The sequence below is a fragment of the Malurus melanocephalus genome, unplaced genomic scaffold (genome assembly GCF_030028575.1).
Source record: "Malurus melanocephalus ecotype Western Australia unplaced genomic scaffold, MMel_1.1 scaffold_301, whole genome shotgun sequence".
In the NCBI taxonomy this organism is placed as follows: Eukaryota; Metazoa; Chordata; class Aves; order Passeriformes; family Maluridae; genus Malurus; species Malurus melanocephalus.
In genome coordinates this window covers 278,357-292,368 of record NW_026623533.1, presented here as the reverse complement: position 1 = coordinate 292,368, position 14,012 = coordinate 278,357, and the positions used below count along the sequence as shown (strand labels likewise).

General features: G+C 36.5%; 1 protein-coding gene across 1 annotated transcript in view; it reads right to left on the bottom strand.

Annotated features, from left to right (window-relative positions):
- PTPRQ (protein tyrosine phosphatase receptor type Q) overlaps positions 1 to 14,012 on the bottom strand; it is a 119,864-nt gene that overhangs the window by 43,078 nt on the left and 62,774 nt on the right. The window contains exons 41-43 of the mRNA XM_057377140.1: positions 12,972 to 13,113; positions 11,102 to 11,371; positions 3,359 to 3,691 (exon numbers count right to left, since the gene is read on the bottom strand). Coding sequence (XP_057233123.1) covers positions 3,359 to 3,691; positions 11,102 to 11,371; positions 12,972 to 13,113 — 745 coding nt within the window. The remainder of the gene's footprint in view (positions 1 to 3,358; positions 3,692 to 11,101; positions 11,372 to 12,971; positions 13,114 to 14,012) is intronic.

Sequence of the window (14,012 nt, the reverse complement as noted above, 5' to 3'; positions counted from 1 at the left end):
TCATGCTTCTATGTCCGAGCTTTCATGGGACATTCGAACATCTGGGATTTTCCTTTGTACCTCAGTATATCCTGGCATTAGGGGACTTGGCCGTTTACCAAAAAGCATTGCATTGTGTAACTGTATGGGATCCAAAATGAGGTCAGTKATCTCCCTGTCACTCATTTTCCATCTAACACTGACCCTCCACGATTATTTCTGTCAGAAAAGATAAGTTCAACCAACCTTATTCTCCTTGTAAATGTAATAGTGAAACTCAGGATAAGTGCAGGTGTGAGGGAACAAAGTTTCCATAGCTATGGAAAACACTTATTGCCCTTTCCCTTACTGAGACACAACACTGTAATCTTCTGTGCTGCTAACTATATAAATCAGAGTTATGATGAAAATATTTAATCTTGTAGAATAGATTTGGCTCCTGGGTAATCAAACAGCTAAGTATTAATGGTGCCATCACACTTTTTTATGAGACAGTAAGGCAATTCCTGTCAGGATAATCTGCATGACAGAAAGCTGAATAGTTTATCTGGGTGATGTGAAAACTGGACTGCACTAACAATCTATAACATTTTCCAAAGAGTAACTCTATAACCACACTTAGTACAGAACACCGCCATTATTTTTTTGTTTGAAACTTGCAAATGAGTTAAAGAATCTTTCAAATAATTCCTGTAGCCTTACATTTGTCTTCATAATGAACAACTGAAATAAACAGGTAAGATTATCACCTTATTCACTGGGCATTCAAAATGATTATGTATTTCTGCTTTAGCACAACAGCCAAATCGTCAGAACTTGTAAAAAATATTTGGGATTTCTTTTATGTAATTTTTGCTCCTGTTGAAGATTCTTCTGTTTATATTCTGGGAAAAGAGTCCAACAGTTTTCAGCTTAAATGCTATAGCCTCCTGAATATAATACTTTAATATTTTCTTAAGGCTTGAGAGAAGCACAAATTTCTGAGTACCCAATGAATTATGAAGAAAAAATCCTTTGAACATTATTTCACAACTAAGGTACTTTACCTTTAGCAGAAGCAATGTCTTAGCGATGTACTTCTTGAAAATCAAGTGAAAGAGTGCCTAATTTCTGCCCKTAAGTATACAAACACAATTCTCATTGATTTTTATGGGCTAAGTACTCAGAGTATTTTACATAGCAGCTAAGCACTCTTAAGCCCTGACAGACCATGTATATTGGCTGAGTATCAGCAAGCTAATCCAGAGGATGCTTGGCCCTGTCTGTGAGGGAAAGGACAGGGGGGATCAACAAATGCTCTCTGCATGCACTCTGCTCTGCCCAGAATAGTGAATCTGTTCAGTGCATTCTGAATTTCTCTTTCCTGCTACAGGCTGTAACCTTTGCAAAACAAAGATGGGATCTGAGCAGRTTTTTAACAGCAATTTTAAAAACTAGTCTTTGGAAAGTATGAGGTAGCTAGAAACTGGCCCTTGCTAAAGATCAGCCACTGCCAGGGAAGCTCCCAGCACTGCTGAAGCACAACAGAGCTGCCAGCTGGCTACCCAGCTGTGTCATGTCACCTTCCTCTTTTTTTCCTACTCAGCTGATTGCCATTACTCCAGGAAAAAGACCAGTGCCCAGCCATGACATCTGGAATAGTGCCCATGCTTCCTTGATCCACAGCAGTGTGTTTTACATGCAGTTTATCTCCCAATACTCAACCAATTTAGCTCACAGAAAATTTGTTGCTGCCTACTTCCATCACCACAGACACAGGTCAACAGCTCCGGACACTTGGGCTGGAAGAACTGGTGGAACTTTTGTAACTTCTACCCCGCCGCTTTTAAAATGTCTAATAGAACACACGGGGGACCTACTGATAAGAATCACACTGTATTGGTGTGGAAAGGGCTTGTGCAGTCTATTGAGATGTTTATACTTTTGACTACCATCTTCTCACTGGGACTGGATAAGAAACTAGTTCTCTCTTAAACCAAGTTATCACTATCCAGAGAGGAAATCATAAAAAGTATCCTATCTTTATGCAATTACATGTGTTTCCATTATCTTCTTCTCTATCCAGTTTAAATCTCTATTTTAAACTCAGGAACCATTTTTTGAAAAGAAGTATTTGCATATGTCACTAGCTGTGTTCTATCAATTGAATAGTAAGAAATCTCCTCAGAGCTGCTGACTCAAAAGCTACACAACTTCCGTTACGTATTTTCTGCTCCATCTGGGTTTGTAATTTTTTTTCTTCTCCTTCATTTAAAATGTTGCATTGATTTACAGGCAGAGCTTCCCCACAAGAATCACTGGACAAAAAAAAGTAAGTGCACCTGAGAATGACTCTGCAGCTGGTTCCAGCACTTCTCAATCCAAAGGACTGCTTCTGTGTTTTATAATTAAAACAGGCTGTTGTGATGTTTACTATAACAGTCCAAAGTCTCCTGTGTTCACATCACATGATCATAAAAGCATGCATGGGACAAAATAAGTACCTGGGCCATTGAGTATTCCTTGGTACAGAGCTGTTTAAGTACTTAGTACCTCTATTTGTGAGGGAAATGACTGAAAGAGCTGTGATTAAGTCAAGCAACTCATGGTGATTTTCAGTTGTTCTACACAGGCCAGAGGGCCGATTTCAAATATTCTCTATCCTAGGATGGCTACAAGCTGATAGGAGAGGTCATATGTCCCCACGACAATATCTGAAATAATTTATGTTTCGTGTTTTCTTCTCTCAAATATTTAGTGGTGACTTATTTATGACCTACTACCTCTTTTCTTACTTGGAAACTTAAATCCTCAGCTGAGGCATGAGAATTCTAATATGTGTCATGGCAATCCTGTACATGCTACATGGCCACTCTGATTAGTAAACTTTGTAAGTAGATATGGTATTGGAAAGAAATCCTGATTCCTCTGAAGTTATTGCTTAAATTCTATTGCTGAGAACATACAACAGAATTTCAGTGAAGTTTTACAACATTAATGAATAGACTTTTTGTCAAAGAATTAAAACAGGACTACTTTTCATTGACACACCCCACATATGAAAATGTATTGAAGACAGCATATCAACCCAAAGTAGCAAAAATTTAGACTTACCAAGTCACATGTGTAAGATGGCAGAGGATTGAAATTGGTGTTGGGTAAGCAGTAAATACAATGGAGTATACAAAAGGCTTTAAAATATCAAGCAGTGTTAGGCACGTATACCTGCCGCACGATTCATAAAATATAAACATATATATCATAGGTCAAGAGTTGCAATAAATCCTTATTGACTTCTCCCATATATTGTAGGTCTATGAAGAAATAACTTCTAATAAGTGTTCTTGCTTATTTAGGTGAACATCACATGGTACCAGACATGGCAGACATCCTTACTTACAGCCAGGAAGGGTTTGTGTTGCAATCCAAGGTGAAGAACTGCCATAACCAACATTCGTACTGGCAGCAACTGCAAATCTGTACCACCTGTATTTTTTCAGTCCATACACTGTGTCTTCTATCCAGCTATTCATGACATTTTCATATAAATACTGATGCATCTCACGTTCAATACATCCCATAGCTTCCCAGTCACTGCAGTGGATGGATTGTAGCTGTGTGGTAATCTTGTAGTTTTGAAAGTAGCCAAGGATAGATTTTGGTGATCTCCAGTGCAAGGTCACACTTGTTGATTGCACATTGGAAAAAACTATGTCCCTGGGAGCACTAGGAACTACAGAGGAAAACACTTGTAAGACACCTTAATTTGAATGAAAAGTGATTGCAACTATAATACTTTTATCCAGTGTTGAAAAAATATTTTAATAAGCATATCTAAAGACTAAGATTCAAATTCATATGTTTAATAAAAAGTAATTCCAATGGCATGAATCACACTGTACTTATTAAGTGGCATACATTTACTAGAGTTTTTGAAATAAAGCAAAATACTTTCAGGCGTGGTATGTAGGACCATCTTTGAGAGGTGTGACATTTCTATTACTACTTTTGGGGCTATGTCTCAGGTAAGAGAGGGAATATTATGCAAAGTTATTTTTGGCCCACCCACAGAATGTTTTACTGCTGTTTCTAACTGGTATTCTTCACCTCTCATTTAGAAATACTCATTGTCTCACTCTCTCTTGGTAATATATGAAATCTTCACGTAACACCTCAAGGTTTCCTAAGCCTCCTGTTTCACCCTTTGAATGAAATGTATCAATACATGCAATGTTTGTCCAGCATCATAAAACTGCTTTACAAGAATGTCAAGAGAAAGAGCTGAGTAACCRTTAAAAAAGAAACTTCCCATAAGCTTTGCTTCCATTTATTTATATACAGCTTATATCCATTTATTTATATACGGTTACATCCATGTCCATGAGACAGAAGCAGTGCATATATGTACATACCTGTACATGTAGACACATTTACTCTGTCTATATTGAGGCAGCAGAGTGCTCCCTGCTTTCACAGACCAGATGCAACAAATGGTTTTGTGCTATATCACATAGTCATAGAGAAAGCTAATATCTCTAAGGCCCTGTAAGATAATACTAATACTCTCTATGGCAAAAACTGCAGAGAAATCAGCTCAGAAATCATAAGTGTTAAAGCACTTAGCTTTAAAGAATGCATTAGAGTCTTGGGGGAAAGAGGTATTGCTAGTAAAAGAAAAACACATGATACATCCTCAAACTGAAGCTGAAGAAGTCCCAAGGCTTACATAAAGAAGAAAGGGATCCCAGACCAATGTTACTGGGGAAGAAAGAGAAAACACTCCTTTTTCTTTCCTTTTAACCTTGTGGGAATATCTGATCATTGCTTTTGTCGGCAGCAATTTGTTTATCAGTCGTCACAATATGATAAGCTGAAAAATATCCAGGAAATATGAATCTTTAAGAAGAAACGTAAATTTTAAGTCAGACGAAGCTGATGAAAAGGTTGAGAAATTTAAATCCTCCAAATGAGCCCAGAGCAGGTGGAATCTGCAGGAGACAGAGTAGGCAGAGGACCATGGGCCTTCCCCTATTCTTCTGCTCAGCTCTCATGGACAAGTACACAATGCTCACAGCATGCGACAGCCCCATAGGCTACCACCTTGACTACCTTGCTACACACTAACACACAGACAGACACAGAACAAGAGCAAACTATATTAAAAAGAACTTTGCAAAATACAATATCCATTATTATATTCCATGCTATCAAAATTAAAGTTGTTTTTGTCTGTTATTAGCATGAAGTACAGAATGTAGCAAAGAACCTTAAAACATGCAATACCATGCTTGCTTGCTTGCTCAGATTTGGAGATATCATACGCAGTTTATCTACTTTCAAAAAAAATTAAGCACTGCAATATTTTCATAAAAGCTCTATAAACTATGTTAGCTATTTATGTAAATTACAAGAAAAGGCCTACTTCAACTATCAGTTTATGGAAAATAAGGCAGAGAAATGCCAAATAGTTCATAGAAAACACCTGTATTTTTCCTCTATAAATCCTCTACTCTGTTTTAAAGTAGACTATTGATAACTGTTAAGATATTGCAAAAATATGAATTCTTACTTAAATATGATAATGATAAAATGTGGACTATAATGGATAAACTACTACAAATATAGAAAGAGAAGTGCTGATAGTCTAGTCCTCATGGTGGCCTTTCCTTCTTCAGGAGAGTCCCTTGTTCTCTCTGTTTCAGCATGTATGATGACATCAAAAATAACTGAGAGCTATCAATTTTGAAATAAAGAAGGAAAAGACACTTGGCTTTCATAGAATGAGAGATTATATCAGGCAAAATGATGGTAGCTCTGATTTGTGGGCTCTCATACAAGACTAACAAAAGTTTAATAAATCCAGCCTCCATGTGCTTTCCTTGTATTTGGAACAGAGACAAACTCACTGAAAGTGGGGGAAATGATGGATGGTGGAGAAATTATGTTTCTCTTTTTATTTGTCCTTTTTCCCACTGACTACTGAGGAAGCCAGTACACATTATCTTCACAAGGTAGCACTGCATGAAAACCACCATTTTAAAATATATACTTGCAGGTATCCTGATAGCAGACAGATCAGATAAGCATTTATTCTTTCATGCAAAAGCTTTGATAGCTATTTTATGTAGTCATTTTTCTGGTTTATGAAGACCCATATAAACAAAATATTTTGTACCCGCAAAATCAAGAGTCAGTCAGCCGAATTCGCTGTAAAATTTTCTCTGTCAGGGCCTAGACAGACCTTTAAAATGGAATCATTGACATTAGTCATTTTAAGATCAAGCTAATTTTATCTCCTTCCTGACACAGACAAATCAAACACAAATATAATCATTCACTAGAACAAATAAAAACATGTGATCTGAACCTGGAGCAGATGAAAGAGGTTTGATCCTGGGGCCACAGTGAAGAGCAGTGACACCCAGTGGCCCAATATCTCTTGAACTTGATGGCTGCGTTCAGAGACAATCGCAAGACAGCTACAGATACAAAGAGGATTACAATTACTCTAGCATGGAGAATCAGATTTCCATTCCTCAAGAATGACTAAAATTCACCCAACTTTTTCTGTCCACAGATGGAACTGATTTGAACAAATCATTCCATGCTTCCTAGAGTAATCATGCAGCCTGTCTAAATTTCCTAAATATGACTCAACTATGATGAAGTGTCACTCTGTTCACACTAAAAATTATGGAAGCCAGAAATTGCATCTTTGTCAATTATTATTTCAGGTAACACTVGAACTGTATAAAGACTTATTGTCTATTATTATACACTGACAATTTGATATGTACCTAATGGGAACTTTATTATTAATCCAAAGTTCCTAAAAAGGTGCACTGAAAGAAAAGGCATGAAAAAAGGCTGTGATTGTGGTATTGTAAGACACTAATTGCTGAGGACTGTGCTCTGATTAGCTAGTGGGAATTATTGCCCTAATCCCAACTTTAAATTTCCCAAGATCATACATAGGATCTCTTTAATTCTCATCACATATCTCACAGTCTTTCCCTGTTGTATTATGTTGCATTTGCTATAATTCAACTATCGCTGGGAATAGGGAGCTTTTCTAAGTCTGAAACATTTGGTGCAATGTACTCCACCTAATTTTCCATTTAATAGCTTCTAATTCAATTCCTGAAAGCCAGCCAGGGAGCTGGCAGAGTGGCTAGCCATGAAATGCTGCTGAATTTAGTTTCTGGACTGGAAGAGTAATGAGGTATTTTCAGGCTCATCTACCATTCTTCATAGGATACCTAAATTTCAATGAAAAGTAACTGAAGTCAGATCCACATGGGATTTTAAGATCCTAAAATCTATTTACATACCTCATGAACTCTCACTGAAGTTGACAGAAAGTTAAACACCTAAACACCAAACACCAGATCTTGGTTCTGGTTCCCTATGCTTGTCTGGCTGCAATATTAATCAGCCCTTCCAAAGCTGGTAGACTGCTCTGAGATTAAGTTTTYATTTGAGAACCTAAATGAAAGGAAATTCTTGGTAGAAAAAGCACTACCATGGTGCAAAGACTCAGATCGAGTTGAAATTGGCTGGTGGAAGTGGTTTAAACTAACAAAAACACTTGGTAGAAAAAATCTTATTTGCAATGCAAAGATTACCTAAGGGCAGCAAAGGACACACACACAAATCTACAGAGGCAAGAGAGGTTATGGCTTTCTGTGAAGACTTTTGTGGAAAGCAACAGCTACAGCTGCAGGGCCATGAACAGAAGACGGTAATATGATATGGCATAGTTCCTAACAAAGTTAATAAAAAAGAGTCTGCCTACAGAACAGCTGCTTGTAGCTGGAGTTTGGATTAAAAGGGCAGCGGCAGCCTAGAAGTCTGTTTGGTGTTATTAAGAGCATCAACAGGAGGAAAGCGAAGAACAAAGTAGAATAGACAGCAGTGGGCACACACCAAAAGAAGTCTTCATAAAATAAAAGTAACTGAAAAGAAAAGAAATATTCTGTATTGATTATTTCTATTAAATCTTGAAAGCTTTGTTACTCAAATAAATCCATGGGTTAAGCTGATATTCTTGATCATACTAAATACTAATATAGTATAGACTGCTAACTTCAGGTGGGGTCTCATCATGACATTAAGTTCTGTTCAGTATGAATAAGTGTGCCATGAAAGGGACACAAATTATTTTGCTAACATAAAATTGTAAAAAATTGTAGACTATTTTTCCCATGACTTGGGACTGACATTATCAGACATGCTTTAAAGAAAATTGCACAGTTGAGAACATGTCTTTAAAAACCCTGTATGGACCACGTTTCTCTGTCCTTAGCACATTAGAAAACTCAGTCTCCAACTGTGGGATCTAAGTACTGAAAAATCAAATTCTGCAAATCTAGAGAGGCATGCGCTCCTTTAAGCTAAAAAGAGAAATAGTGAATAGTTGTCTGTACTCAAATCCTGAATGTTCAGCTTTCCATTAAACTAAAACACTGTGCACTGTCTACTTTGTGCACTTTGGTGTGGAGGTCCACACCAAAACACCCGAGAAACTTTCCCATCACCAACTCCTTTAGGCACTACTCTTTTTTATTCACAATTTTATTCTGTGTATAGCTACAAGTTAGTAATGGCCAGGAAAATGAAGCCCAGATTAAATTAAAAAATATCTTTGTTTCTTGGACAAATTTCTGGCCATATTTCTTTTAAATGTAATGAATGAATGCGAATGAATCACTGTTTAGCAGAAAACAAATGGTGAGGACTGTCACCAAAGTACAATGGGGCCCTCAACTTCTTGTAAGACTGTGTTCACGTATAATATCAAGCATGACTAGCAGTAAGGGGGAGAAGTAGGGAAATTACTCCGTGTGTCTTAATACTGCAATCAATATGATTAATATCCTCAAAAAACAATTTAAAGTCCATAAAACAAAAATTTAAAGAAATTTAAAATAATAATAAAAAAATTAAAGCAGAAGCAGTTTTCTTTTTATTATTCATGTTTTGAATACCCCCAAGTGGCTTTTTAATTGTTCTCTTTTTATTGCCAACTGAATAAATGTTACACTTGTCCCGATTTGTGAGTTAACTAAATATTCACAGCTTTAGTGTGCCTTTTTGAGGTTTCCTACTATTTTATGGCTCTCTCCCTTCTAAATATTCACTCAACCTTAATGCAATTTAATTTTAGTATGTCTATTATCTTAAAAATAATCCAAGGATAATTCAGTCATAAAATCCAAATTCATTTCTGCATGTGTATGTATGTATTATCTTTCATATCCTTTATAATGTATTTAATCACAATACTACCACTACAAAGCTGACAACTTTTATAACATACTGCAGCCCAGCAGAGGTGGTTTACCATGACAATGGAGCTAGATTAGACACAAAACACTACTAATCTCCTCATAAATTTAAGCTTCATGATTCATATTTAATTGTACCCAGATAAGAACAAATTTACCCCCCAAAAAAAGGCAAATAATCTTGCCAAGAATTTAAAGGTCAAATGCTATGCAGTGAGACACGGAGCCAAATTCAATTTCACTTTATGTCAGAAATAAATGCATTGTCAGTGACTCAGTGCTGGCTACATATTCTGTGACTAATCTTAGACCACCATAAATAAGAAGCTGACAACAGCTATAAAACTGTTTCCATTCCCATCCATGAATCTCCAATTCCTAGTATCCAGTCACTACAAAACAATTCATGCAAACACACAGCTAAGAAAATGTCCTAATAATAACTAGTTTGTTGTAAATATGACTAAGCAACAATGAAGCAAGAAAGGGTCTGTGCAGTTCTTGTGGCAAAAATATGCGTTGTAGTATAAATCCTTCACTTAGGAAAACTCCCAGTTATAAGAAAAATAAAATAAATGTTACGAAATAAAGACTTATTTGTTTTGTTTTCCCTGCTAGCACAACTCTTTATAACATGGACAATGAGACACCACCATTCTCTCCCTCAAGCCCAAGTTTAATCCACAGCTTTCTCAGTATTTCCTCAAGGACTAATTGATAGCCTATCCCAAATTTCTCAAAGAACCCAACAATTAACTTTCTCAGGTGTCAGGCTTCTTTAACACTACCAGAAGCCTCTCCTCCATCCTGTAAGGTGTGAAGCATCTGGGAAGCCTCCTGTTTTCCCTTACCAAAGGGTAACATCCCTCCTATAWGACTATGTCCCAGTCTGGACTCCATCCCCAGGTTCAGTCTGGCTCTAGCTTTGAAGGCTGGCTGTTCAGTAGAAAACTGAAATATTTTCTGGATTTTTCTTGAACTTATTTTTTTATTTTTATATGGAACTATCAGAAAAGAAGAAAATAACCCCAAGAAATAGTCCCAATAATAGAAATCATCCCTGACTGGAAAACAGGACTGAAACAGACTTTTGCTTCCTGGGTTGAGATTTAAGATCCTCTCTACATTCAATTTAGAAGATAGGTACAYAGCCATTCACAGAGAACTAAAGCTGTATTTTGCATAGAATATCATCTCCATGTTTCACGTATCAAGTGAAAGCAGTCAAGATTAGGTGAAGTGTGAAGTGTGTGTGTGAAGAGAGATAGTAAGACAGACTTCGGGTAAAAATTTTTCATTTCAATGCCAGAAAACCTGCCTTCATTTTTCTTCAGATATAGCTCACAATTTTCTTTCTTGTTTAAAAAAAAATCCTATCCATCAAAAGTTGTGATAAATTCTTCTTGTAGAAGCTAAATTCTGCTCAATTACGTGAATTCTAAACAGCTTTATTGTCAATGAATTCATAACACTGTGAGCTAGAAAAACCAAAACACAAAAAATTTTTCTCCCCAAAATTGTTCACACTTACAGTCTCAAATTTTGAGGTTCTGCTAGGAACAAGGCAGATATTATAAGGCAAAAAATAATATGTGATCATAAATTAATAAAATGACTCTCCAAATGCACACAGAAAAAAATATTCTCTCTGTGCTTTTTCAAATGGTAATTAGTTATCATCACTGTATTCTAAAACAGGAGAAAGAGGAATCCCTGTTTCATTCCATTCACAATAAACAAGAAATTCAAACAAGAGAATGATTTAACTGCCTATATTGAAGCAAGTTTTTTGTGCTTGTTTGTTTCACAGTCATCATTGAAATTTAACAAAAAAATTAGCTTGAATAATCACTTACCTTTTTCTGGAAGGGTACTGGCATTGCATATGCATTCTTCACCACCACCAGCAGATGTTGCAGCTTTTATTTTAATTCGATAAGTAATATTGGAAAGCAGATTTCTAAAAGTATGCAGTGTATCATAAGATGAAAAAATTGTAGAATTTCCTTCAACTGTTATGATGTAATGTGTAATTACACCATTGGGTGAAGCAGGAGGGTCCCACTGCACTTGGATCGATTGCCAACTTGTTGCAATACAATGAATGTTCTGTACAGCATCTGGCACTGAAAGGATACATATGCACCAAAGATTAACATTCATACACAATTAAAATGATAATCACAGAACAACAGCATTTGAGAAGCAGACACAATGTTAATAGCAAAGGTCGAACACTGCAGTGTCAGACAAACTAATAAAAGAAACACATSAAAAAAACAAAAATACAGCTTTTTCCTCATTACATTGCTCTATTCCAACTACCATGAATGTGAACTGATGTTAGTACTTGAAACAGAAGAGGCCATCTATCTGCTTTTTCCTAGTTGTGCTCTTCAGTTTTGTTTTCCCAACAAAACTTTTTTGCTGGTATTTTTCCCATATTCTTTTAAACCAAGTGTACTATAACATACGCAATATAGATACACAATATACATAGCAGCAGCATCAATAGTAGAAGTTCCTTATTTATCTGTTTTCTTCTTTATCTGTTAGTCTTATTTCTTTCAGACATTTTACCACATTTCTCTAATCCTTCCAGCAGAACTATGATCTGTACAGAAGTCACTGGGCAGGTTTCAGAACTGTCATGCCAATGCTTTTAACCTACTGTTCCCCGTCTATTTGCTGGTTGCAGCAGAAGAAATTTTTTTTAAATGCTCATACAAAATTAATGAAAGGCACAAAATATTATAATCATGTTTAAAATAGAGCAATTATTTATTAAAAAATTGGTTAAAGAGAACTGAAGAAAGTATGTCAGTGATGAAATGAAACAACAGATGGATGACCATGGTTCTTGAGCAGGACCACTTTCAGCTGCAGGAGTCCAATAGTCAAGTTGTACCAGCTTGGTGATGGTCCAGATTTCTGATGGCATTGTAATTCTTGGGTACAGTAAATAGCATTTTTTCCCAGAACCTCCACATTACCAGTTCTGGAAATAAATCTCTCACTGGAAAAGTCATTTTAGCAAATCTGTAGTCATCGTATAGGATCTTTTGATACTTTGTCTTATGCCTTTGCTAACAGCACAAAGATACCTGGAGTCCCCTAACCCATGCTAGTCCCCTGGCACTGACAGCCCTTACAGAGCCTGGGGGTTGCTCTGCCCTGCCAAAGGGGCTACAGTTTTGAGCAACAGCCAGTTTCACAAACCCACAGGCTCTCTTTAGTGATGTTAAGTAATTCACTCTTARTGGCTAGCTTTCTTCCTAAAATAAATTATATTAAAAAAAAAAGTTTAAAATTTCTAGTTGTCTAATACAATTTCCAGTTCATTTGCCAATCTTTTGTCTGGCTGCTTTTGATACTAATAATATGTCAGTTATTTTCACAGGGATCTGAATTACCACTTTGATCTGCAAAGACTGATACCTATCTAATTTTCCTCCCTTTATCTGTGTTGCTATTAAAAGACTTACAGTAGCCATATAAGCCTCTCATTTCAGTTGAGGAYGTTTTTAATTCTACACTTCCTACATCAAACTTCAAACACAATCTACAGCAGGAATGTGAATCAGTGCTACACAGGCAAAAGACAATGAGACAGTATTAAGTTACGTTTTCTTTGGAGAGAAGAGGAAAACTTTTGTTCAGCCATACAAGGAAAATAAATATAAATATATTTAAACAGAACTGCATCTTAAAAAAGCCATGTCTAACCTGATTCCATCGTTGTAAATTGGACAGCATTACTGAACTGATTGCCATTCCCAAGCTTGGTAAATGCAGAGACACTGATAAAATAGGGGCTGAATGGTTCTAATCCAACAAGGCTTGCCTCATGATTTGAACCTGAAATGTTCTTAAGGAAGGAAAAATTATTAGTACACACCTAATCTCTAGAAACACTGTGGACTTTACCTTGAACTTACTGAAATGAACAAATTGACAGCCATAGTTTTGCCTCTTCCACTCTGAGTAGCTTTCAGTCAAATACTAAAAACTCTTTCCAGCTTCACACCAATCCCTCTCACATTCTACTTCTTTACTATACCTCTTCAGTGGAAGAGGTCATGTGTCATAGCTTCTAATTTCTTTTACTTTACCTAAACTAGATACATAGATTGATGAAGAATTGTTTTTATTTTTTTTTWWWAAAAAAAGCTAAAACACACAGCTCAATTCCTGGGACCCATTTTCCCCAAAGCATGCAAGGATATTTGTTCAAATATTGAGAGGAATGTAACAGCAGGGAAAGAGCTGAATTTCAGCAAGAAAATGTGGTGAACATCTTGTGGGATCCAAGTTATCAGAGAACTATGGTGCCTAAATGCAATATTTTTATATAAATTTCTTTCTCTGTCTTGCTGCCACAACCTAAATCTAATTTCTTGCCATTACAAACATTAAAAAACATGAGGAAATGTAGGGCATAGCAGATACATTCAAGTGCTTCCAGCTGTTTCTCTATTCTAAGTTGGTTTGACACTGCCTCAGATCGACAGATTTATGGTGGTCTCCACGAATGCCCAAAGAACATGTTTCTAAAGGTAGCTGGCTCATAGTTCCCCTTTCATATATGCATCATGGCCTTTCAAGCATAATTGAAAAAACTGGGATGATGCCAGCACTTCCTTCCACAATGGGGAATTACAGCAGACCTCATTAGGGGTAGCCAATAGGCCACCCCATGCAGCAAGGTATTTTTACTGCAGCTTTTATAAGCATCTCAGATGAACAGGACTCACTACACAGTGTTTA